The sequence below is a fragment of the Vanellus vanellus genome (genome assembly GCF_965231255.1).
Source record: "Vanellus vanellus genome assembly, chromosome: 6".
In the NCBI taxonomy this organism is placed as follows: domain Eukaryota; kingdom Metazoa; phylum Chordata; class Aves; order Charadriiformes; family Charadriidae; genus Vanellus; species Vanellus vanellus.
In genome coordinates, this window is record NC_138911.1 from 6873971 (window position 1) to 6898538 (window position 24568).

General features: G+C 40.4%; 1 protein-coding gene across 1 annotated transcript; it reads right to left on the reverse strand.

Annotated features, from left to right (window-relative positions):
• Positions 1-1859: 1859 nt before the first annotated feature.
• On the reverse strand, positions 1860-15883 carry LIN7C (lin-7 homolog C, crumbs cell polarity complex component). Its single transcript, XM_082485679.1, has 5 exons — positions 15838-15883; positions 9726-9844; positions 8531-8602; positions 7972-8181; positions 1860-5461 (listed from the first exon to the last, which is right to left on the reverse strand). Exons 1-5 carry the CDS (start codon positions 15872-15874, stop codon positions 5306-5308), a joined length of 594 nt encoding a protein of 197 aa, XP_082341805.1. The 5' UTR covers positions 15875-15883; the 3' UTR covers positions 1860-5305.
• Positions 15884-24568: the final 8685 nt, after the last annotated feature.

Below are 24568 nucleotides of genomic sequence, written 5' to 3' on the forward strand. Positions count from 1 at the left end.
CCAAGAACTAAAAATGAGGGATGCAAAGAGTTTGTTTTACTTTTCATGATTTCGTCACTCTAGACCCAAGATGGATCTCTAAACCAGCAAGAAAGAGCAGCACATCAACACTTCAAATTCAACGCTAACTCAATCTTAAAAGGCCTCCCTAGAACTTTTGTTTCAGTTTTCTTGGTTTTTTTTTTTTTTTTTTTTTTTTTTTACAATTAGAACGAGCTACCGATTTTATTGAGGCACACTTCTGAATTTCAGCCATCTTTCGTTGAGCGTGCCATCGTAGCCTCAGACTCTCCAGGGAAAGGACCCCGTCCCTGTAAAAGCGAGCGCTGCAACCCAGGCGTTCCTCTAAAACCAGCTTCTAATCAGGATTTTACAAGACAAAGGATCACAGAAACCCAGACTGCTCCATATCTTGGGCTTCCCTGTCATTCCAATCACCAGTGCAGTGCCTTTGACCTTGAACTTTGCTTTTTGAGTTCACTTGAGGCAATGGAAATCGACTCAAAAAACCCCTGATGACACAATTCACTGGTTTCTGCTACCTTACTGAACTGAAACGGCTCCGCACGCGGTCCAACACCAGCAAACGCCGGCAGAAGCAAGTGCGCATCATTGAGGACGAGAGGGCGACAGGAGCGCCGGGTGTCATCAGTTTATGCCAATACATAGGCAGCCTCGGATACAGAGAAGTTTTGCTTCTCCAAATTAGCATTTTTGGTTTTAAACTAAGATGAAACCATGTTTTCTGCATCCAGCATCAGCTTCCGGAAGAAACGATCTGAAGGGAAGAAAACAGTTTTGCAGTAAACCACTGAAGTCGCTTCTTTTATTTAGTGTATGAGTAAGTTTGGTTCTCTCACTCCGTGCGTGTTTACCGTGGGATACTCGCTTGGACAAAACACTTTTCCGGTTTGTTTGGATATTGGCTGCTAGATCACAGTTGAAATCAGAAGTCAGAAACAAAGTATGTTCCACCAACTTTTTCATTTGTTTTAAAATCAGTTAAGCTTGTAATTGCAATGAAAAACAAGGGGCAAATAAGCCACTGATTTTTTTTAAGTTACGAAATTACATTAACTTCAGTCAGTCTTCGGTTCAGTGACATAAGCCTTATGTTGAAATTTAGTTTATATCTCTGAATTGTATTTAGCAGAACAGAGATGGCCATGGTGCAAACCACATCATGGAAATTATTTCTTTTTAAGATAAAAACATTTTCAATTTTATTTCCAGTTCACGCATTATATATCCTCTATATCAAATAAAAAGTCACATAAGCATTTTTGCATATATTTTCACTTCGCTGTTCAGCCTACTTACATTAAAAAAAGAGTCTTTTTTTTTTTTTTTTTTTTTTTTTTTTCCCCCCATTCAGAACTGAAGCATTTTCTCCTACCTTTATCTTAGTTCGTAACTCCAGGAACATTTTTCTGGAGGAGCTGACAACCTTACAAGGTCTTTAAAGAAGGAATTACAGAAATTCAACATCTCATTACTTGAGATACTCGCTTCAAACAATTAAAAGTAGTATCTGACTCGGAACAATATGCACAATGCAAGTTTATGCAGCTGAGACTAAGGAGGTCTCAAAAATGCAGAAGGTCCAGAGTATTATATAGATACTTCACGGCATTCCGATTTTCTTCCCCAACAAATCACAGAAGACCGGGACAGAGAAGGGAGGACCCGTAAGCAATCAGGACAACAAACTAGTCTGAGATTTAAAGTTTTTCTCTCGGGACGCCCACAGGCATGCAGGGTGTTTATGTTATGCCCTAGAGATTATAAACACTCAGTTACAGCAGCCTGAAAACAGTACTCAAAATGGAAAGTCAGAAGAAAAACACACAAACGCAAGGCACATGAAATTTAACTTTTATTATTGTGTTTGTAAAACCCAAAAGATCCCTCACAGCAGCAATAGATGCAGAAGTTACCTGCAGAAATGACACCTCTCCTTAATCCGTTTGCATACCCACGTATGCCAAGCGTGTAGGGACTGCATATTAACACAGTACAGGCACTGCTCAGTAGTAACAGAGATCAAGTTTCTTGGCATATTTTAATCCACCCTTTCCTTAATGTTATAGGGTTTTCATAGTATTAAAGAAGTTAATGAGTTGCCTGCTTAGCGGAATTTTATTTTTGTAGACTTTTAAAAACTTTTTATTAAATTCTAGACGTACAGCTTATATGTCCAGATATACCTCCCCACATTTTGTAGTCGTTGACAAACTGTATCCAACTGCTACAATTCAGAATGAAAATGCTACTGCATTTAGCAGCTCTAGCTGCACTAGAGTAAATATTTCCGTAGAGTAACAAAACACACCTCTTTGTTCAGTAACACAAGGGATACAGGTTTTAAAATGCACATTTCTATCTTGTATCCATACCTTTCTTTAATATATATATTTATATATAGCTCTAAAACAAATCTCTACTATTTTACAATTAAATTAAAACACATCCACAATTGGTCTAACTAGTGATTTTGGTCTCAATACTTTAAACATTAGTTGTTCCATAAAAATATACAATTCAACAACATGGTTGCATCAGTAACATGAGGCCTTTTGAAAGAGGCCTATGACACAATCAACCATGCAATTCAGTGCTCAATGTCATCTAACTGATAAATATTTATACTGTATTTTCCAACTACCAGTATTTTTAAAACCCAAATTTCTCTGTGCAGGCTTACCATGCTTACAAACATGCAGAAAGCAATCACATTTCTTACTTGCCTGTAGCAATCACACTTTTTTCTTTTCCAACAGATCAACTGATAAAGCACAAACTTCACGCTGTCATTTTTAGATCCCTAACCTTTTCCTTTCTTTCACATACTGAATTATTTCACAATGGCTCATACTGCTCCCCGTGAAAAGACTAGGGATTAGCCACATCGTTAAGAACTGCACTTTTCAGTTTAAGCCTCTAAGAATCAAATTACTAACAGTCAATTAGGATGCACTCATAGCTGCCATACAAGTGAACAGACACCCAGTAGACAATCAAGTTAATTCTAGATATAAAACAAAAGGTGAAGCTTTAAAAAAATAAAAAGGACCCAAAACCTAAACTACACAAGTACAGCCTCAAACCTGGTAGATTCCAAGTGGACCTCTGTCCAGAAGTTTCTTCAAAACGGCACACAAAAACCGTGCCACCACCAACTACGCTTGAGATAAGACATTAATTTCTTATGCCTGGACTCTTCCTTATTACCACCACAGCACCGTTCCCCATAAAGTTTTACAGCAATGGTGCTGTAGTACTTCCATAGTACAAACAAGCATCCTCCAAGTCAGAAGCAGTCAGTAATAAAACCCCAGACAAATTCACATGTCAGGGTAACCTGGCATATAAGCCTCAGAACGTTTTACTCTTATAAAGGTAATAATCAATAATTTAGGTACTAACTATTCCAAGACCGTCACTCTATAGATAAGACTCCAACAGAATATACTAAAACCACAAGAGAGGTATGACAATTAAGACGAATATTTCTTTTAAACAGCAGAAAGTCAGGGAAACATCTGGAATTCTTTTGCACTGCGTTAATATATCTTCTGGTTTTGAATATAAAAATACATCTAGAGAGTCAATCCAGAACTGCATACACAATTATATTTTTCCCCTTAGCTGCATCAAAATTAGTAAAAAATAATATAAGTTACAGGAATGATTGTTTCAAATTTGTAAGTGTCAGCTATTACAAAATCATTGTATGAGAACACCAACTGTAAATTATTTACAGGTGAGGTAATACAATTTCCAGAGTAACGAATTACAATTTAGCAGAAGTGTAAAAATAATGTACTCACCAAAACATTACAAAATCTGGTATCATTATCAGCTACACAGTAGATCATGATTAGGTTTTGCAGTTGATATACAACATATTCTTAAGAAAAGTGCCAAAATACTGCTACATAAGAATCTTTTTTACCGAAATCATTCAGCAAGAAAACCTGCAGATCCTATGTTAAGTAATGCCAAAAGAAAACAGGAAAAAAGGGATACCAATTGTACAAGTACGTCTTATCAAATGCCTTTGAAAAAAATCTGTAAATTCACTTTCATGCTTAAAGGTCTGACATGAAAGACTTATTAAAAAAAAAAAATCAACAGAAATATCAACATATATGCTTTTTCAGGGTATCTTAGGCCATTTTAAAAGTACACATTCCTCTTAAACTGTGAAACATATGGGGATTGAAAACATTCTAAAAAATGGCTGAACTGCTGAGGGTTGTTGTGATCAGTGGCACAAAGTCCGGCTGGATGCCAGTCAGTACCAATGCACCCCAGCGGGCTGTACTGGGGTCCATACTGCTTAACATTTTCATTGCTAACAGGGGTGATGGGACAGAGCACACTCTCAGCGAGCCATCCAAAGGGACCTCAGCAGGCTGGAAAAACTGGCGAAGAAGAATCTCAGGAAGTTCGGCGAAGGAAAGTGCAAAGTCCTGCACCTGCGGAGGAACAACCCCGCGCGCCAGCACAGGCAGAGGGGCCGACCAGCTGCAAAGCAGCTTGGCCAAGAACGATGCCACGCTGACCGCGAGCCACTGTGCGCCCTGGCGGCAAAGCAGCTCAGCAGTCTCCTGGTCTGCATTAGGAAGAGCATTGCCAGTAAGTTGAGGGAGGCGACTCTTCCCCTCTGCTCAGCCCTGGTGAGACGCAGCTCAAGCGCTGGGTCCTGTTTTGGGCTCCCCAGTTCAATACAGACATGGACATAGAAGAGCGAGTCCAGTAAAGGGCCAACAAAGGTGACAGGAGCATCTGACAGGCAAGGAGAAGGTGACAGAACGGGGATTGTCTAGCTTGGAGAAGAGAAGGCTCAGGGTTGACCTTATCAAGATGTGTAAATGCCTGAGAGGGAGAAGTAAAAAAAAAAGAGCCAGACTCTTCTCAGTAGCATCCAGTGACTGGACAAGAAGCAATGGGCATAAATGGAAATACAGAAATCTCCATTTAAACCTAAGAACGGACCTTGGTAGTGTGAGGGAGATCAAAACACTAGAACAGGTTGCCCAGAGGTCTTCTGGAGTCTCTACCTTTGGAGATGCTTAAAAACCCAGCTTGTCAGAGTCCTGAGCAACCTGCTCTAGCTAAGCCTCCTCTGAGCAGGGGGGTCAGACTAGGTGATCTCCAGAGTCCCTTCAACCTCAATCATTCTGTGATTCTATGAAAAGGACAGGGACTTTTGCAGCCCAGGCACTGGATCAACTGAGTCACAACGAAAACTACAAAATGTAAATGGAATATATTTCTCTTTAAGTTATTGCATACAATGTTAATTTTGCTGCCTGCGTTTGGCCGATCTCATTTTTTCAAATCTCGACTCCATTTCTTCCAGGACCTTTGGCGTGTATCGCACAACCAATTTAACTTTTCCTTGAGCTGCCTTCAGCAGTTCTACTGCTTTTTCATGGTGTTCACCTTCGACACTCTGCAAAGCATAAACCATTAAGTATGGTATTAGTAAAGACACACACTGAAAACAGATTTTTTTCATGTTTTTACAACTTCTATATAATGAAATACTGGAGTATTCTAGTTTGAAGACTGCCCAAGGACAACGTCTCCCAAGTTCAGGATTTATTCTTCAGCAAATCATTAAGAGGTGATGATAAATATACTAATTAGTATTAACAAAGTAGTAGTGCAAAACTTTTGGTTAGGTTTATGCTGAACAATTAAATTCTGTATTCACATAGAGTAAGTGAAATAAGGATAACATTAGGCAATTTTTAAATTACACTTAAAAATCAACAACTTCAGAAGTACGCTTTAAAATTCAAGATTTTTTTTCCTTCTTTTGGCATGCATTTTAAATTCATAAGTCACCCTCAATTCGCCTAATAAGTTGCCACAGACAACCGCAAGGTAGCTGCCTGCTTGATGTTATCCTGTGTTACAACAAGGCAATACAGTGCATACTGGGCACCTGCAACACAGCAGCTAACGTGCAGTGTGTTGCTTATCTTAGTGCCCCACGTCTCAGTAAATGCAAGGTATTCAAGTTAATTTCCTCTACGCTGATTAAGAATAGCCTAACCCAACTTAGTAAGAACAGAACAAAAGTACTTTCCTAAAACAACTCTCAGAATTTCTTAGGGTTATATTTGATTCATCTAATTACAAATTGTAAGCAACAGTTCTCAACAACTGCATCCGTTGCACATTCCTGGACAGCATACATTTTATCAGCAAAAGTTATTTCTCCCAAACTTATTAAACACAATGATGGGACTACCCCAAGCCTACCTCCCACTGGAGCTATTAGAAGCTAGAAGGCAGGTGATGTACCTGTTGATTGGAGGGTTTCCCCGTTACTATAAAGTTACTTACAGAAAGAAAGACAACAATTAAAAAAACCCAAGTTATTTCTCTTCTATGAGACTTAGATAACACATACATTTGAATATTTTTATTTTTGTTATTCAAGTGGATGTGTAGGCTGTTCTGTTTAAAATTGGTAATAAAAGGTTTATAAAGTTCTATGTTTAATTACATCAAAACACCTAAAGTCTTGGAGCACACTTGAAATCTCCCAGCTGAAAAAAAAACCCACCTTATTTTAAGGTACAGCCACTGCAGTCTCGGCAATGTTTTTTTTTTTTGTTTGTTTGGTTTTTTCATTTATTAAATTAGAAATTACAATTACACGAAAATGCCTGTCATATAGATTAAGATGACACAACTCCATCTGTAAGCATCAGAAGAAGATTCTTCTGAGATCACGTTAGCATTCTCAACAGTATTTTATGCACTCACTCACCATATATATATATATATATATTTATACATGTGCATGCACACGCCCGCAGTCATTGTTAGCTATACCAACTATCTGATGACCAGGCTCCGGTTTGGGTGGTGGTGTGGTTTTGTTTTCTTTAAGAGGGTCGGTGGGTGAGGAAGGCCTCATCTGAAGACAGTTCCACGCCTGTCCCTCAATGCTTCAAAATAACACGCCAAGGACAGTTGTGTCACTATGGCCATTTCTATTACATCTCCTGAAAAGGGCAGCTGGACTCCCAGGTAATAGTCGAGAGCTAAGTATGTCAGAGATCTGTGCTAGCAGGGCTTTCCCAGAGTACAGACACCCAGCACTCCTTTCATGTGTCAAAAAAACCCACTTGAGCTAAAGAGCACAGGATTTAGTTCGACCCTCAGTCTTAAAGTAAAAATCAGCCTGGCAAATGTAATGATGAAAACAAAGTTTAAGCTAGCATACAGCTTCTCTGTAAATAAAAGCAATGGTTTGAGAGACATTTACATTAAATTGACTAGCAGCTGCTGCAAGTCAAAGCCTGTCCATAGCCTCTTCTTTCCAGTCACCCCGTGTTTTGCTTTTTGCATTCTAACTCTTCAGAGGAAGACACATTAAAAATAATTATCCACAACTGCACTTTCGACATATATTCCTTAAAATATGCTAGAAAGCCTCTATTTTTGAAGCTCAGTACACTTAAGTGGAAGTAAAAAAATACCACACAACTGAAGATACCACCACCTTGTACTTCTGCCTTATTAACACTTTCATTGTGCGGCAGTATTTTTATTGGGATAATAAGAATCTGGTCAGTCTACCGCAACATAGCATAATTTTCTACTTACCTTAGAAGGTGCAGAAAACTATATTAATTAAAATCTGCATCGTGAAACTTGGATGAAAGAGGAAGCCATAGCGGCAGTTACTGTCACAAAACAATACTTTGACTAAATTTATACAACCCCTTAGAATCTGAAATACTGACATAAATAGTACAGTTCCCAGTTGAGATTGATAACCGAAGCATAATCCCATAACTCTCAATGCACACAACCTAAGCAAGTTGTTCTTGCAAGGAGAAAAAGAAACTATTTTGCCAAGGTTAAAAGATGCATATTCTCTGTATGCCCCCAAGTGGAAACAAGTAGTTACTGCTACATAAAGTGAAAACCAGTTCCTACCACTCCGTTTACAGAAAGCAGCTGGTCTCCACGTTTCAGGCCTCCATGCCTATCAGCTATGCCGCCGGGGATAATTCGAGAGATATAGATTGGGGAATTTTGTTCTTTGCCTCCCATAATGTTGAAACCAAGACCTTCTTCGGTTTTGGGTAGTTCGACCACTCTGGGATGGGAATGACCTTCACTAGCAGCAAATGCAGCTACAGTGGCCTGTAAGAAACAAGATTTTCCTATTTATGAGAAATTAAATATAGACCCCTTAGCTAGCCACAGTGAGCAGGCTGAAAAAGTATTTTTATCGTGAAATCCTTAAATATTAAGACAAATTAGATTCATTCCCTAGATACCAACACTAGCATAAAAAATTTAGAACTCCAAGAATAAAATTAAAACAGAAGAAACTTAAAAATAACAGGTCTTTTGTTATACCTTTTAATAACCCATTAAGCTTATCCATTTTATCAGACATCTAGATAATATCCTTCTGAATTTTAAATAATCTTCTGCTTATAAAGTAACAAACTACTGTATTTTACACAAGTTACAATTTGGCTTTTACCTTTGCTGTTGCATTAGCTCTAACTTCTGGGCTACTGCTGATATCCACAGTTTCATATACGTGTTCATACACCTTTAGAGACAAAACAGTTTAGGTATGGGGAAAACAGATAATTTTCTGCTTAGATAATGTAACAAAATATCAGGTACAACTCAAAAACATGTAAATTAAAAAGTACACACCTCTAATAAGAAGTTACTCCCTGATTCACTACAAGGTCTCAAGTGCCAATCTACTGTACTATGAACAAACAACTCTCTCAGCATCTTTATTGCTCAGTTAATCCATGCATATCTAGTTCTCAATCTAAACCTTCACTCCTTCCACAGCATTCAGACCTCACTGTGAATTCAGAAATGCTTACAGCTAGTCTAACACACCTGACAGGAGATGTGCATGACTATCTTTTCATTTGATTCAAGCTGGAACGCTTTAATAAGCATGTGTTGAAAATCACTCAAGGACAGCTCTTCAAATCTCTCCTGACAACCCATCCCTCCCTGCAAAACCCTGAATTTTCTTCAAGCGAGGCAACTAATTGAATATCTTCAGAAAAAAAAAGGGTATTGAAAACACAGAGGCAATATGAATACTAATACTAAGGAGGTGCCTACACTGAGGCCTAACTAACATCCTCACATCTACCTGCCCATCATTTGGACTTGTTAAGTAATGAACTCCCTGTCCTCCCATAGGATGAAAACAGTAAGATGACCCCTGTGTTTACAAACAGATCTTTTAACTCACTCCAGGTGTTACCATCAGTGGTAGCACCAACAGCAATGGCAAGGCATATTCAATCACCGAACAATCTCTGAAAGAGTATCTGGAATGAAAATGAGGTGGTGCACACCACCTCAAGGTGGTGTGCAAGGCGATGCGGATTTGGCTTACAAGAAACAGAGGCAATTGGTACTTTGTCTATTATTACATCCCAAGCCTCCTAGCTGCCAGTAATGGCAGATTCTCAAAATAACCTCTAAAGTTATTTGCTCCTAAGCCATTATTTAATACACCTATGCTATCCCAAATTATTTTCTTTTGAACTTCTAAAAATAAGCCTTGTTTTATTAAGCTCTGTAAATCAAATTCAGCTTGTAAAAATAAAATCAGATTATTGCACTGAGCACAAAAAGGAAAAGTAAAACATACTGTTTTTTAACTCAAGGGAACTGCTTATGTCAAGTTGACTTACCTCTCTTACAGCATTACAGAATTCACTCTGAAGGACCCTTTGCAATGCCTGTAGCTTTTGTGGTGGCACTTCTCCACTTCTCTGCAATTTCTCCAGCAACTCAATTGCTCTGCAGATGTCTACAGAAAAATAAAGCACTAGTAATGAGGAATTCCTGAGGAAAGTCAAGGTTTGTGATTTTTTTTTTAACTAAGTTAATGGAGCAGTCTGTGCACGTGTGTGTGTGCGCTTTTATATGCCTTAAAACTATGTATTACTTTCATTTCTCTTACAAAACTATGTATCTACAAAATGTTAAAATAAAATACTGTATTTTCAGGCTATTTAAGTCAACCCCAGCAACCCAACCCTGTAAAATATCTGGAGGTATCGCTGCCATATGCACATTACAAAGAACCTGATTTTTCCTTGAAGTTTAAATCTTAAATCTAAATTAAAGATTGAAATATTTCATTGATATATGCACTATCAACATTTCATATGCTTACTTCATAATTTAACTACTGCATAGATAACATTTTGTTAAGACCAGCTAGAATATCATCAAATATGCTAACATTTCTTTTATATTAAAAAAAAACAAAACAGTTCAACAAGAGTACACTCGGTACTTTCCCTACAACAGGGCTGACAACTATCTGTTTCTAGATAGTCTATTTCCCCCTCCCCATCCCCCAAAGAGCTTAGAAAAACAACCAAACTCCTTTTGATATTCTCAGTTGAGAGGGAGCATCTCTGTAGCCTAGAATCCCTAACCCCAAACGTCTTTGTTCTTTCCTAGAAAATTTTCCCTAAGAATTCATGTTGTGCATATAAATGCAGATGCTGCTTTATGAAACTGAACTCCCCGTGAAAGATTTGATTCCAGACCAGTACAACTCAAGACAGGCATCAAACGCTATGTGACATGCTCCTGGCAGCTCTACAAGAGCAAAATACATCCATAACCCTCACTTGTACTTCCAAAGTATTACATTAGTGATGATTCTGAATCACGCAAGTCCTGGAACAGAAGAAGTAGAACAGTCTCTCAGAAAAGCAGATAGAAAGGATTACCTTCATTATCACAAAGGCAAAGAAGCAGTGATTAATCTACTATATAAATAAGGCACAGGTTATTTTAGAAAAAGGATGAAGTCTGGGACACTGCTATATCCCAAATGCATTACTTCCTTTTTTCTGTAATTAACCTTTAGGCAATCATTTTTCATGTGAATGCACGTCTACTCAATGGCATCACGTCAGCACAGGAGACGTGCGATAGCCATGAACTTCTCCAAAAGGCCAAGTGTAAGGACAAAGAATTTACGTAACAGGATGAAAAGACAGCGGGGTGTATGTTCTGAAATAAAGGTGAAGTGCACTGGCAAGAGACAACCCACAGTGATGTTCTGTCCACTTCTGTGAATTATCAGTCAGACCCATTTTACCAACTACTACACTGACATCAGGTGGTGCAGTCAATTAAACAAGGTATGACTTAACCTCACACGCTGGTCGCCCACAGATTGGAAACAAATCCTTCACGGAAGACCATCCAATACTATGGCTACAGCCTCAAGACAAATTATTTCAGAAGGTTTCTACATGCCATGAGAACTTGGCGTTTTTTTGGCAAGCATTTCCAAGCTTTAGAAGCATCAGTTATCTAACGTAAAGAAATACCAAAATATACATTTTAGCTATTACTAAAAGAACTCATTTCACACAGACGATCTGTATCACATATTTGCTACCTGTACAATTACAAAATGAAAAAAATACTTCTAAAGCTTTTAATTTCCTAACACACATTTTGTATTTAACATACAAAATAGTTGGTGAAAATAAAGATATTCTAGATGTGATTGTTTCTTAATCTTTCAATCTTTTTATGATGCAGTCACCAACATTCTTAGTAATCCTTGTGTTCAGCAACAGCAGTACAAATTATCTTAATTTCATGAAGTCTCGCACTGAACAGCTTGAAGTAGAATGATCAACAAATGGTAATAGCAGCACTTACAATCCTGCAACACTCCATATATTCATGAAAAAAGTCTAGTAAGTATGTAAATTGCAATACAGCTCTCATTTAAATACTTGCAGATGTTTGCAGACAAATGACTATTTCATGCATATAAACAGCACAGTTCTACGCAGCCGTTCTCAAGCCTGCGGTCCATGAACCTTGTTAAGCTGTAATGTGCACGAACTTGTTACCTAACTGTTTGATTAGGATACTGCAAGAAACTTTGAAGGGTGACAGTAATCTACCGATCCAAAGAACAGCTCCAGAAATCAAGACTCCAGAACTCCACTTGCTAATTTATTCTCTTTTTTTTTGATCTCTATGTTTCCTCAATAAACTATCTATATATTTCTTACTTGGATGTCCTGACAGGCTAAATGTTTAGCTACAGAGCATTTTATACCCTATGGTAAAATTGGCTAGTTTGGGAACCAGCTGTGTGTTTCATAAAGCACAGACTAAGAGCACAGAGTCAGCTTGTCAAAAAGTGACTGGGATACACAGAACTGGACTCCTTTTAAATGCAACTAAAGCAGAAGATGCACTTTAATAAAAAAGGGCTTTCAGATCAAAGGACCAAGCTGCTGCTGTAAAGTAAAAACCCAAAGCAGACAAACACAGCATTAAAGTTGGGTCCTCAGCACTCTACAGAACTTCTATCACGCTGTGCCTCTTGCTCAGGTAGATAGAATCACAGAATGATAGAATGATTTGGGTTGGAAGGGACCTTAGAGATCATCTAGTTCCAACCCCCTTGCCATGGGCAGGGACACCTTCCACTAGACCAGGTTACTCAAAGCCCCATCCAACCTGGCAATGGATCCCATTATCAGGACGCTTTTTCTCCCAACGGCTGTTTTGTTTTACCCTGTGGACAGGACCCCATTACTCCAGTCTGAAAGTGAAATGAGCGTAACTTTCTCCTACTGAACTGCATTAGGCACTTAGTCAAAAGCTGAAGATTCAATCTCTCCCAGCACTACTGCTCTGGAAACTAGTTTGGCTGGGAACAAGTAGCAAAACACACCTTCTTTCACTTTCAAGAAAAGATTGTTGACTGCTCTGCTGATGCAGTTTGCTTCTTGCTGAACTACTGCTCGGGATATGATCAGCTAAAAGCTGTCTTCCTTGCAATATTAGCACTATAGTTTGGCCAACTGTTCAGCACCAGAGGCTGAAATGAACACTACAGAATTGTTTCAGTGATACATTTCAACAAGGATTGATGTAGAACTCCAGAAGTAGGTGATTTTAAAAAGCCATAAAAGTCATTGTAAAATGGAAGCCACACATAACTAAAAGACAGATTTTCTTTTAACCTTTTCATATCAGTTGCCCGTTCTTCAAAAGTCATTTTTTGTGATCACAGGATACTAGATTGAAGTCCTGAAAAGAGAGATACATTAAAACTAAAAGAACGCGGAAAAAAAGCCAGCAAGATGCCACCACTCCAAGCATATGTGTGAACAACACACAGAAAAAGGAAAAATGCAGCGCCCTCATAGATACTCGTGATTAACTACCTCTGCCGCTTATGCTCAAATAGTCTGGATTCCTAAGGTGTATGTCGAGTTATCACACATCACCACTGAACCATAAGAATAACTCGGAAATGTTAAATGTTGTTTCATCCCTGCCCTCCAGTGAATTTGGGTGGTGGTGATGTTTGCAATGCAGCTTGGAGGAGAGAACAGACAGGGAGAATTTTCAATTGCCCTCATTGTAAGCATATGGTAACCATTTTAAATCCGCTCATTTTCTACACTATTCTCTCTTTTCTTAAGCTATATGCCAACAACATTAGTGATGTTCACTTTCAAGCTGATGATGATTCATCATCAGGTTATCTGCCATAAACCCCAAACAATTACAGAGGTTATTAATTTCTGTAAATAAAGCTCTTGCTTTTTGTAGGTCCATTATACTGTGCTCCCTTTTTCTTCTTTTCTTAAAAAGACCAATATGGCAGAAGACTAAATAGCTCCTTTGTTCCACTGATCCCTAAGTAACTGCAGATTTGTTTGTTTTCATGGACAGAGCATAGTGGCAGGGTAATGAGGTGGAGAAGGATGCTGCCCGAGGTTTAACTCTGCAGACCTACCAAGAGCAACTAATCCACTGCCAAAGCAGCTGCCCTAATTAACAAGCTCTGTAGTAGGGAGGGTAGATGAGCTGCGGAGTGGGAGGGAAAGTCCTTACATAAGTCACTATTTACAGGCCTTCTCTCACACATTACAAGTGGTTCACTTGTGGAATGGGAATGAGGGTTAGGCAAACAGAAAAGCTGAATTCTGTGGTAGGTAACACGTGATAGTACCAAACACAATAAAGTGGGTGTACACAGAGTGTTATACATATACAAAAAAGCACCTAGCACTGCGAGCAACGGTGGTGGTCCCCATGGGAATGGCAGTGGGAAAACAGTCAATTCATCCAAACACCTACGCTCTTCTTAACTGCCTTCCTTTTAAAGAATGGTATTCCTCATTCTCAGTATTCATTTCTCATTTAAATTCCATTTTCCCATCCCTCTTTTCCTAAATACACACTAGTAAACCAATTGTATATATCGTTACGTAAGCATGTGTTCACTGAGCTACTGTGGACTTCGCACATTCTGAAGAACCACCCAGAAAGAAGTTTATCATTGTTTCTTAAAAGCCCTGGGTAAGAGACACAAACATACTTCAGGAAAAATACCCAACTATGTTTTGTATTTTATCTGTTTCCCTACTAATTATAGTTACACACAATTTGTATTGTGAATACTTTGCAAAGACTATAAATCGCGATGAAAGCATAAATGTGAGAGGGTAATAGAGTTGAGCAGAACCACGAACAAGCGTAGGGGGACACCTGCACGTGTGAGTTGTCTTCTGGCCAGCAGGTCGAAGGAGACGATTCTGCCCCTCTACTCCACTCTCATGAGACCTCCCTGCAGTACTGCATCCAGCTCTGGGGACCTCAACATAAGAAGGGCATGGATCTGTTGGAGCACATCCAGAGGTGGGTCATAAAGATGATCAGAGGGCCGGAGCACCTATCCTATGAGGATGGGCTGACAGAGTAGAGGTTGTTCACCCTGGAGAAGAGAAGGCTCCGGGGAGACCTTATAGCCCCTTCCAATAGCTAAAGGGGGCCTACAGGAAAGATTGGGAGGGACTCTTGATCAGGGAGTGTAAAGATAGGACAAGAAGTAATGGTTTTCAAGTGAAAGGGGGGAGATTTAGATTAGATATCGGGAAGAAATTGTTCACTGTGAGGGTGGAGAGACACTGGCACAGGTTGCCCAGAGAAGCTGTGGACGACCCATCCCTGGAGGCATTCAAGACCAGGTTGGATGTGGCTTTGAGCAACCAGGTCTGGTGGAAGGTGTCCCTGCCCATGGCAGGGGGTTGGAATTAGATGATATTCACAGTCCCTTCCAACCCAAACCATTTTACGGTTCTATAAAAACCAAGTACATTGTTATTGCTAGGACACAGCCTAACAGACCGCACTTAAAGCTAAGAATTCATCTTCACGAATCGTTCAAGAGTAAGTTTTCCCAGGGCAGAAACAGAAGCAAGGAGTTAGCAGGCTGAGTTAAGAGCTGGCAGAAGGGTTGACACTAGCGAAGGCACAGCAGACACTTCTACAGAAGGGCTGGGGCGAGCGCATCCATGGAAACCCAGCCACGAACTGAAACGCGAGAAAAACCTTTGGCTGCCACATAAAGAAAAGCCGAAGAACCAAGTCCCACCGACACACTGAAAGAACCAGAAGCGAAATAAAACGTTTTCAAAGCAGCTACCGCAGGGCTGCGCTCTGGCTGTCCCCCGCGGAGAGGAGCCGCCCGTGCCCTGCGGCGGGCCGGAGAGAGCAGTACCGCCATCGCCGCCCGCTCTCACCTCCCCCGCGGCCGCGGCACGGCGGGGGGCCGCTCCCCGAGGCCTCAGGCCGGGAGATGGGGAGGGATGGGGAAGGCCGCCCCAAGGGCTCGGACCAGACCCCCGGCAACGCGCCCCAGGGCCCGGCTGGGGCAGCAACTCCACCGCCTCAGCTCGCCCGCGGCGGAAAGCGGTGAGGGAGCGTCCGCCCGTCAGCCGCAGTCGCCCTCACCTCGCTCCAGCCGCACCGGCTCACCCAACGCCGCCATCTTCTCCTCGCCGCGGCCCACACGGGAAGTGACGCAGCGCTACCGGAAGAGCCGTCCGAGGGGGGGGCGGGGTGCGGAGGGGCGGGGCTGGCGCTGGCACTGACAGGGGGTGAGATGGCGGCGCAGGGTGGCGGCGGCGGCGGCGGGTTTAGTGACGGTGGCGGTCCGCGGCTTCCCTGTGAGTGGCGCGGGAGCCATCGCAGCGATCGCCTCGGATGTGCGAAGGAGTGCGGGCGGCGCAGGCCGGCGGTGGGCCCCTGCGGGGGCTGGCAGGTGTCCGCCCGCCGGCGCAAGGGACCAGGCCTCTTGGCGGGGGTGTCCCCTCAGAGGCCAGCCAAAATTATGGCAAGCTCATTAGAAAATACCCTCTCCTTGTTCCCCCCCCCGCCTTAACATGACCCGTCTTTACACGCTAAAAACACCACACAGGGAGTGCATATCTTTCTGTGCACCCCGAGTGCCCCTGGGGATGGAATACGTATATATATATATATATATATATATATATATAAAGTGTTTCTGTTCTGCCTGCATGAAATGTGAAGCATGTGCTTTATTATGTCTCTTGTTTGGCATCAATTTAACCTATGTGTGGGGCTAACGCATTGCATTTACCTTCTGTGTTAAATTGATGTAAGCGTGACATACTTCATGATCTTTTTCTGGAAAAGACTAGGAGACCATTTCAGGATATGTATTTATATACTCTTAATTTATTCTAAGGCTATAACTCTTTATGTTTGATTTGTCTGCCTTTTTATTTTTTGCTTTGAAAGAGAATAGCTCTCAACAGGTCTCAAAAGTGCCGGCTAATGTGACAGTGATGTACTCTCTCCTTTCTGTGATTCATTTTAATGCCAGTTCCTCTCAGTTTGAAGGATGCTGCGTGTGCGTTTCAATGAAAAGGTCATATGAATGGAATTTTGCAGGTGAACAAAATTAAATCCTCACAGACTGGTTTCCAGCGAGAAAAAGTGTTTTAGCAGCTGGAACCGTGGAATGTTTCTGGAATAAAATCCAGATGTGTCTATGACTGGTGCAGGAACTACCATTCTGTTACAAGTGATTGAAATTTTAAATAGCCTGCTCTGACTTTAGACAGATGAGCCTATGGAGAAAAATGAGTCTTCAGCAATATTTCATAAATCTTAAGATTTTTCCAAAAGACATGTGATAAGAATACATGTTTAAACATACCTTCAAAGTAGCATTATTCTGACTTCAGTAAAGTCTAAAGATTCAGAAGTTAGAGCAGCTGCTTTAACTTTCCTGTAGAACCAGTGAACTGGACAATGACGGTATGAGAATAAGAAAATCTGAGAAGCAAATTTTATGTAGTGCTACTTTCTGCTTCATAGCACTGTCCATCTTAAACCATGTTGGTCCAGGAATTTGCACTGATTTATACCTGTTTTAATAAAAAAGCTAAAAGTTGTCACGCGTGCCTCTTCTGTGTCTTCACGGAGTACCAAAGAATGACAGGTTTCATATTCCAGTGGAAGAAGTGGAATGCCATTGCAGGACCACAAAATAGGAAAGGAAAATAAAGCTACAGGTTATGTAGAAAAAGAAAAAGCGTGCATACCTGTTTGCTTTTTCCTTTCCAAGGTAACATTTAAGCACACTGCTGTATTTTTGCAGGACTGCCAGATTTTTGCAGTAGTGTCTTAAGTTACAAAGGCAGGCATTGCTATGGCAGAGGTATTTTAGTGCATTTTTTTTGTCTTAAAAAATAAGAAAATGCATTTGAATTAAAGAAATAGCCACCGTGTAAGTCAGAAGTCTAATCCTGTCCCACTAGAAAGGAATGAACTGCTGAGTCTAATGCTGTATTTTTCTCAAGAAAAATTCAAAGCAGAGGTGGATACTGACAGATTCAGTATTAACATGACAAGCTGCGGCATCCAAGTCAGGAAATCCCTATCCTGGTAAGCGTTTGGAGGAAAACAGGTCCCAGAAGCAATTCCCAAAGAGTGGGGGCTGCTCCTCCTGAATGACTACCTAAATGTATTTGCACAGTTGTGGCTGAGAAGCATGAAAGATCTAAGCATTAAAATTCAATTGATGTATTTTCCTAACTATAATGAAATTATTAGTTTAGACCCATTTGTCTGCGTCACTCAAGCCTGTGACATTTTTACCGGAGTTACTTTACTTATATCTTCACGGATGAATTAGCCTAGGTGTTACCAGCTGCACTTCAATGCCACGTAAAATATTGGTGCTGTGTGCTGTAGTATATGTCAGTAGGACTTCTGGGAACAAGCACATCCTGCAGGTTTTTTTGTGTGCGGTGACACTCTAAACTTATTGGTGAAGGATTATCAATAGTCAAGTGATATAGCCTATGCTATAGGCTATATATATATATATATATTTCCTAGCCTATGCTATTGGAAAATAGTTGCATTACCAGTCCAAGAGAAAATGGAAATTAGTCTCTAGCGTAAGCTAACTTAAAATGAAAGGACAGTTTGTTTTAGGTGAGAGGTCTTAGCGTGTAAGAAGTTAATCTATATCTGACTAGGATGAGCTCTCTTTATACATGAGTTAGTAAGGCCTTAATATTTTTGTGATAGTGTCTTAACAGGCAGCCAAACACGGGGGTCTTTTATTCTAGACATTAGACACAGCTGGAGGGAATGCAAATACGACAGGACATACTGTGTGATCAGCTAGGCAAAATGCGGGAAGAAGAGTGGTTCGAGAAACCGTTCACTTTCCTTTGGGCTTCTGCTCGGGTGCAAGGTTTGGCCTCAAGCTTCACATGAGAAAGAGGCGGTGTTTTCAACTGGGCAAGCAGTCATTCTCACGAACCTCTCTCACCTGCACTTTTTTGGTTTTTTTTTTTTTTTTTAAATAGCTTGTTTTGGTTTAGCCTAAATACTTGGTTACTGGATGTGCTAAACCCAAAAAGCCTTCAGAAGAATAAGAAAATGCGCATGGATTGTGGCTAGCTTTGTCTCCGTGCAATTCTATCGGTGTGTAAACGTACATCTTAGTTCTATTGGAAAATTACTTTCCCTTCGTATGGACCTATACACCTGTACAGGTGTTCTTGTGTTAACAGGACCGGTCCATAGTGGTCTTGTAGCTAGGTAGTATTTTCCTTCGCATCCAGCTGACATGAATTTAGTCACAAGGAGGGACTATAAGATTCCTTACACGCTATGGAAAACATTGGAACACAGTTTCCTAAAATTTCGTAGTCCCGATAACATCTTTAGAAGTGTAACAGCACTAATTAGTGCATTATTTTAATGCACAGATAGTACAAGATCACACACCCACAGCGTTTATTTACGTATGTGTTTTCGCATGCATCTGGTCAGGAATGATCTCAAAGTGCTTTTAACATTATTAGGCAAATGTTAAGCCCAAACTGAAAGGAATTTTACTTAAGTAATTACCTAACTAATTGCAGTAGAAGTTATGTGTGCGTCCGGTTACCTTTAAGGGGGAAATGGCAATCGAGTAACACAGTAAACCAATGTGGAGAAAAAAAAAAAAGGCTAGAAATGGGTATCGGGACACAATATATGCTTATAAAAATTGCAGAGGAATCTCTGCTGTCCACAAAGAACAACGTCTGCCTTGGAAACCCGAAAGGCAAATTAACCATGATAGGACTTTTATTTATGATTCAGGATAGAGAAGAGAGTGCAAATTCAATTTTTAGGTTATTAAGGCATCCCTTTGCCTCAGGACTGCCGTGTTGGTAGAGTTTTATTGCTTTAATACCGCTGAATTTAATCACTTTAAATCTTTGATGGTTGCATTAGTATTTGCAATTTCAGCAATACTTTGATTCATTGGCCTGGTCCAGAGCGAGTTTCATGGTCTGCCACGCACCCTGATTGATTGCCATTGTCCCTGTCAAAGTCCGGGCTTTTATACCTATTGAAGAACTCGGTACCTTTTCGGTCATGCACATACTAGCGATTTTTTTTCTGTCTTCAGACGACAGAAGAGATTTTTGCTTTGTTACGTGTTACACGATGTGCATTTTGATTAAGCTCTCACGCACTGGTTGATTAGCACGTAGAGAGGGTCCCGCGTTTTGGTATGTGCCGCCTAATCTCCATGCCAATTATTTTTTCCACGTAGAATTTGACTATGTGAGTTGTCTCTGAAATTTTCTAGTCGCTCCTGGTGAATGTGGGAACACGTAGCAGGCATATAGAAAGCCCTGCCTGTTACTCAGGGTTTGGGGTTTTTTTTTAAATCTTATCATTATCATCCCCTTGGCCTTTTCTATAGATGAAAAAGCTGTTTACTGATGACAATGCTGACAGAGGAAGTGAAATCAAACTGGACAATCAGCGATGAATCTAAATGCTAATTACAATTAATACGCAGAAATAATTAAACGCCTCTGCTTTTCTTTCAGAGGAAAATACTCGAGCTTGCAAATGCTCCTTTTTAATAAAATGTTTAATGTCTATGAAATGCCTCATACAGATGGCGGGGACTGAGATTACCGTACGATGTGGTAAGCATGCACTCTGTCGTACAGCTTTGCAGGAACCCCTTCACCCTTACGCTTTGAAGCACAGCAAACTTCTGTTTACAAAATAGAATAATATTATGATATATTAATGGCATTATATTAATATAATAGTATATATTAATATTATTATTGTATAGTATTCTATACAGAACCAAAACCTTCTTTCAAACACTAATTTGACAGAATTTACCACTTCCCATATGCAAGCGGTCATAATATAATAATTTACCTGGCACAGTTCTTACCTATAAGCCCATTTCCCTCCATACACAGTTTCAGTGATTCAGGGAACGGAATTGTTTTAACTGGTGAATTTCAGCAGGAACACGGGATGTTTAATATCACCTTGAACGGGACAGGGATGCTTTTGAGAAGAACGCCGTTAAGTTGTGTCTTTCTGCACGGTCACGGAGATAAGATTGCATTAGCAGCATTTGCCTGCCTTTCAAGTGCTTTGCTTAACGTCCTTTTAAACTGGCTTACAAGACAAAGTGGCGGGCAAACAGATGGCAACGTTAAAAGAAAAATCTCATTTTACTTTATGAAAAGTTATTTGACCCCTTAAAGGTTTGAGTTTACTTAAAAAAGAACTAGTGTTGAACTAAAGCTGCCCAAAATAGATTTGGCAGAACAGCTTTTAGATGTAAGAATATAAACATGCTGAGTTTCCCTCTGCTTTCGTTGCTGGAAGCAAAGTGTGGCCTCAGCCTCGGGGAAGGGCGGTCAAAAGAAGAAACTCTGCCTCTGCAGTATGCTCTTCTTCAGGCTTTAGCTCAGCGGGGCTTTCTGAGTAGGAAAGGGGTGGAATTTGCAAATTCAGTGTGTGTCCTGCCCAAATACAGGTATGAGTTAGCAGCGAATTCCAAAGATCAGCTTTTACTGAATTTAGACTGCACCGTAAAGGAGTAATTCGTAAGGAAAGAACGTTTCCCCCTAAAATAAAGTACAAATATCCACAAAGCCTTTCATAAAGAGACAAGGAACACTTTCCAAATGTCGATGACTACACACACACACACAAAAATCCCACTTACAAAAATAATCGTAGGAAAATATTTTTACTGCATATTAGGCAGCCACTGGCTATATGTAATGATTTCAGTGTTTTCTAACACAGAGTAGACTTCACGTTAGCCAGACTTAATCTATTCTTTCTACAGCATGTCTGAGAGATTTTCCTCTTTACGGAAGAAAACAACTGAGCAGGAACCAAAACTCGTCAGAGTTGTACGAAATTGTACATTGTACGTCTTCATCGGGCTACACAAAGTTTGCTATGTCACGTCTTTTGAGAGCAGCTGCCCTGAGCAGATGAACTGTTATGATCAGCAAGGGTCACGGCACGGAATAAGCATCTGTGCCGTGCGGGACCTTGTGAGTGTTCGGACTGGAATTTAATTTCACCTTTTGGCTTTTTTCCCTGCATTGTGGTAATTTCGCCGCCGTCTCAGGCTGCATTTGAGTCTTTCACTGACTCCAGCGTTCCTTGGCTAGTCCTTCTGCAATGAACCATTTCTCTGTGTGCCTTCAGATGAGCTATCTCGGAAGAAATCTCACTGGGATCAGAAAAGTCTCGAGAAAACACTGGTTTGACTCCTAAAATCTGAAATTGTCCTGTTTAATGACTTAAGCAGAGCTAAATGTATGCCATTGACCTAAGTGGGAGTTGGACTAAACCCCAGAAGACCATTCAAGTTCAGTAAGGTGGTTCTTGCTCTCCTCTGGTGCAAGTGAGAAAATTTGAATACAATTAAGATACATATTTAGGATTTACGACTGAAGAGCAGATGGACTTGGCTGTATGATGGGTAACACATTTCTGGCTTTGTAAAGAGACTTTTTTTTTTCCCCCCTCCAGTGTTTTGGGCCAAAAAGTGATTTGTAAATACCATTTCTCAAAGGTCCGATTGTAACAAGACGGATACAAACTGCTAACGTAACATTAAAGTGAAATTACTGTCAAACTATTTATGCTTACAAAAATGCATCCGCTGTTTAGGGTCCCCAACAGATTCTCCGTCTCCACATAATGAGGTCCTCTCCTACAGAAAGGAATGCGAGTTTCAAAGACATTGTGTTTTTAATAACACCACTGAAGTTTAATGAGCTCCGGAAATGTTCTGTTGCACATCACCGCACTTTTAAAACTCGGAGAAAAGCATTTAAAGTGTCTATGTAAAATTTCCTTTTTAAATATTTGAATAATAAAAAATTAACATTCCTGTGGGCTTGCGTAGGACCGGATCACTTTGCTGATGCAGATGCACGCAACCCTGCCGCCTCTAAGTCTCTGGCATCTTCCAGCTGCAATGACAATATCGGCGGGGTTTGGTGCCTACAACCCCAGGAGTTTTGCCGTTAATTGCGATAGCGGTCGGGCTGGACCCCTCTGGACAGGTAACAGTTAGGTGTGCTACCTCTGTGAGCGTACGGTGCGGTATATACCGTTCATACATTTTCTTCGCATCAATAAGGGTTTTCAGAGCTTACTTTTTGTATATTAAAGAATATACAGTGATTGCTTCCCAAAACGGAGTCTTTAGCTAGACTTCCCTCTCCTTGTCGAAGGTGCCAACCGGATAGCGCTAGGGAGAGATTAATTTTGTTTTGTTAAAATATCTGATCTGGTCATCCTAATGAAGCCTGTGAGTTTGACTGATATTAAATAGACTACATTAGTGGTATCTAACTGGTACAGCCTGTACAGATGTAACACGATCTCCTTCCATACTGTTCTGTCACATTACTCTGGTTTCTAATCTTGCAAATATTCTCTAGAGGAATTACTCACATGCATAAAATAACCTCATATTCTTTAATGTTTGCAGGCTTGGGCCCCAGGTTACAATATCATTTTATATTAAAATTGTTTCTGAGTGTAAAGGGCTGCTAATTATTCCAGATTCTGCATTTAGGATTATATTTTGAAGGGAGAAATCAGTCTTATTTGTCTGATTTTATCTTTTCCTGCTTCTTTCTGATCTGTTTTGTGGTTACACATATGGAAAGCCTGATGCGCATGGGAAAATTTTTGGTAGTTTGGTGATAAAAGTGCTCTCTGTGCTCAAAGAATACAGGATTGCAATTGATTTGACATTTTAAAAATTTTTTTTTGGCTAAAAACCAGAAGCAGCAATTCAATTTGTAATATGATTTTTCAAGCTATATTTTAGTGATCAGTACAGAATGAAATTTGAAACACATTTATTTGTTTGCATTTGCACATTTTAGAAACGTGGTAGGTTAGTTTTCTTAAAGCGTGCTTCCTTCTGTTTTGCATTTCAGCTGAAGGACCGAAATTAAATTTGTGTAGGAAGCCAATAAACGGGCTTTATGAGTACACGCAACTGCTACTTATTCTCTGTGACAAAATGAATTTCCATGGCAGCTTGTAAATTCGTGAAATTTAGAACCTCGGATAATACCGAAAAGCAAAGAAATGATGGAAGAACCTGGCTGCAAGGCAGTGATATTTGGCAACTCAGGCACCTCTTGAAACATTTTAACGTGGGTTTATGCACCTTTGAGCGCAAATACTTCAATCAGAGCGGTGCCATAGTGCTTACAGACTGGGCTTGTGCTCCCTGGGTCCTATTTGTTCTGTGGTTTCAGTGATGCACGCCACATAGGTTTTAGCCTCGCAATTCAGTGAAAATATTTCTGCGTGACATCCCTGGCCTGCTGAGGAACACCCGTTTGGAGAGTCTCGCCGTGAAAAAGCTCCAAAATCGGATTCTAATACCAGAAGTTGAGACGCGAGTTCCCGTAACAGCAAGGGAAATAGATTCCTCCAACCTCTGGAAATAAAAAGATCTTTACTGTCTCCTGCTTCGGTCAAACACGTTAAAACCGGTGGTTTGTAACAGATGGGAAGAACGTCTGCTCGCGTGATTAGGTGAAGGGAGAGCCTAACTTACAAGGAAGGGGGACAAGAAGAGAGGATTACTTTCTTTGAATATATTGGGGAATATACGTGGGGGATCGAGGGAGGGCAACAGAGACAGATGACAACAAATAGATATAGATTAGCCAGTAGCAACGTTAGGAATTATCAACGAGCTCCCTGCCGTTAAAGAAACGTGATCCTGAAGAGGCTTTGCAACAGAAACAGGCAAAAAAAACCTGCAAAACTTGTCTTTAGAAGGAAGATCGGTTCATTTCCGAAAGCGGTTATGACACGGTTC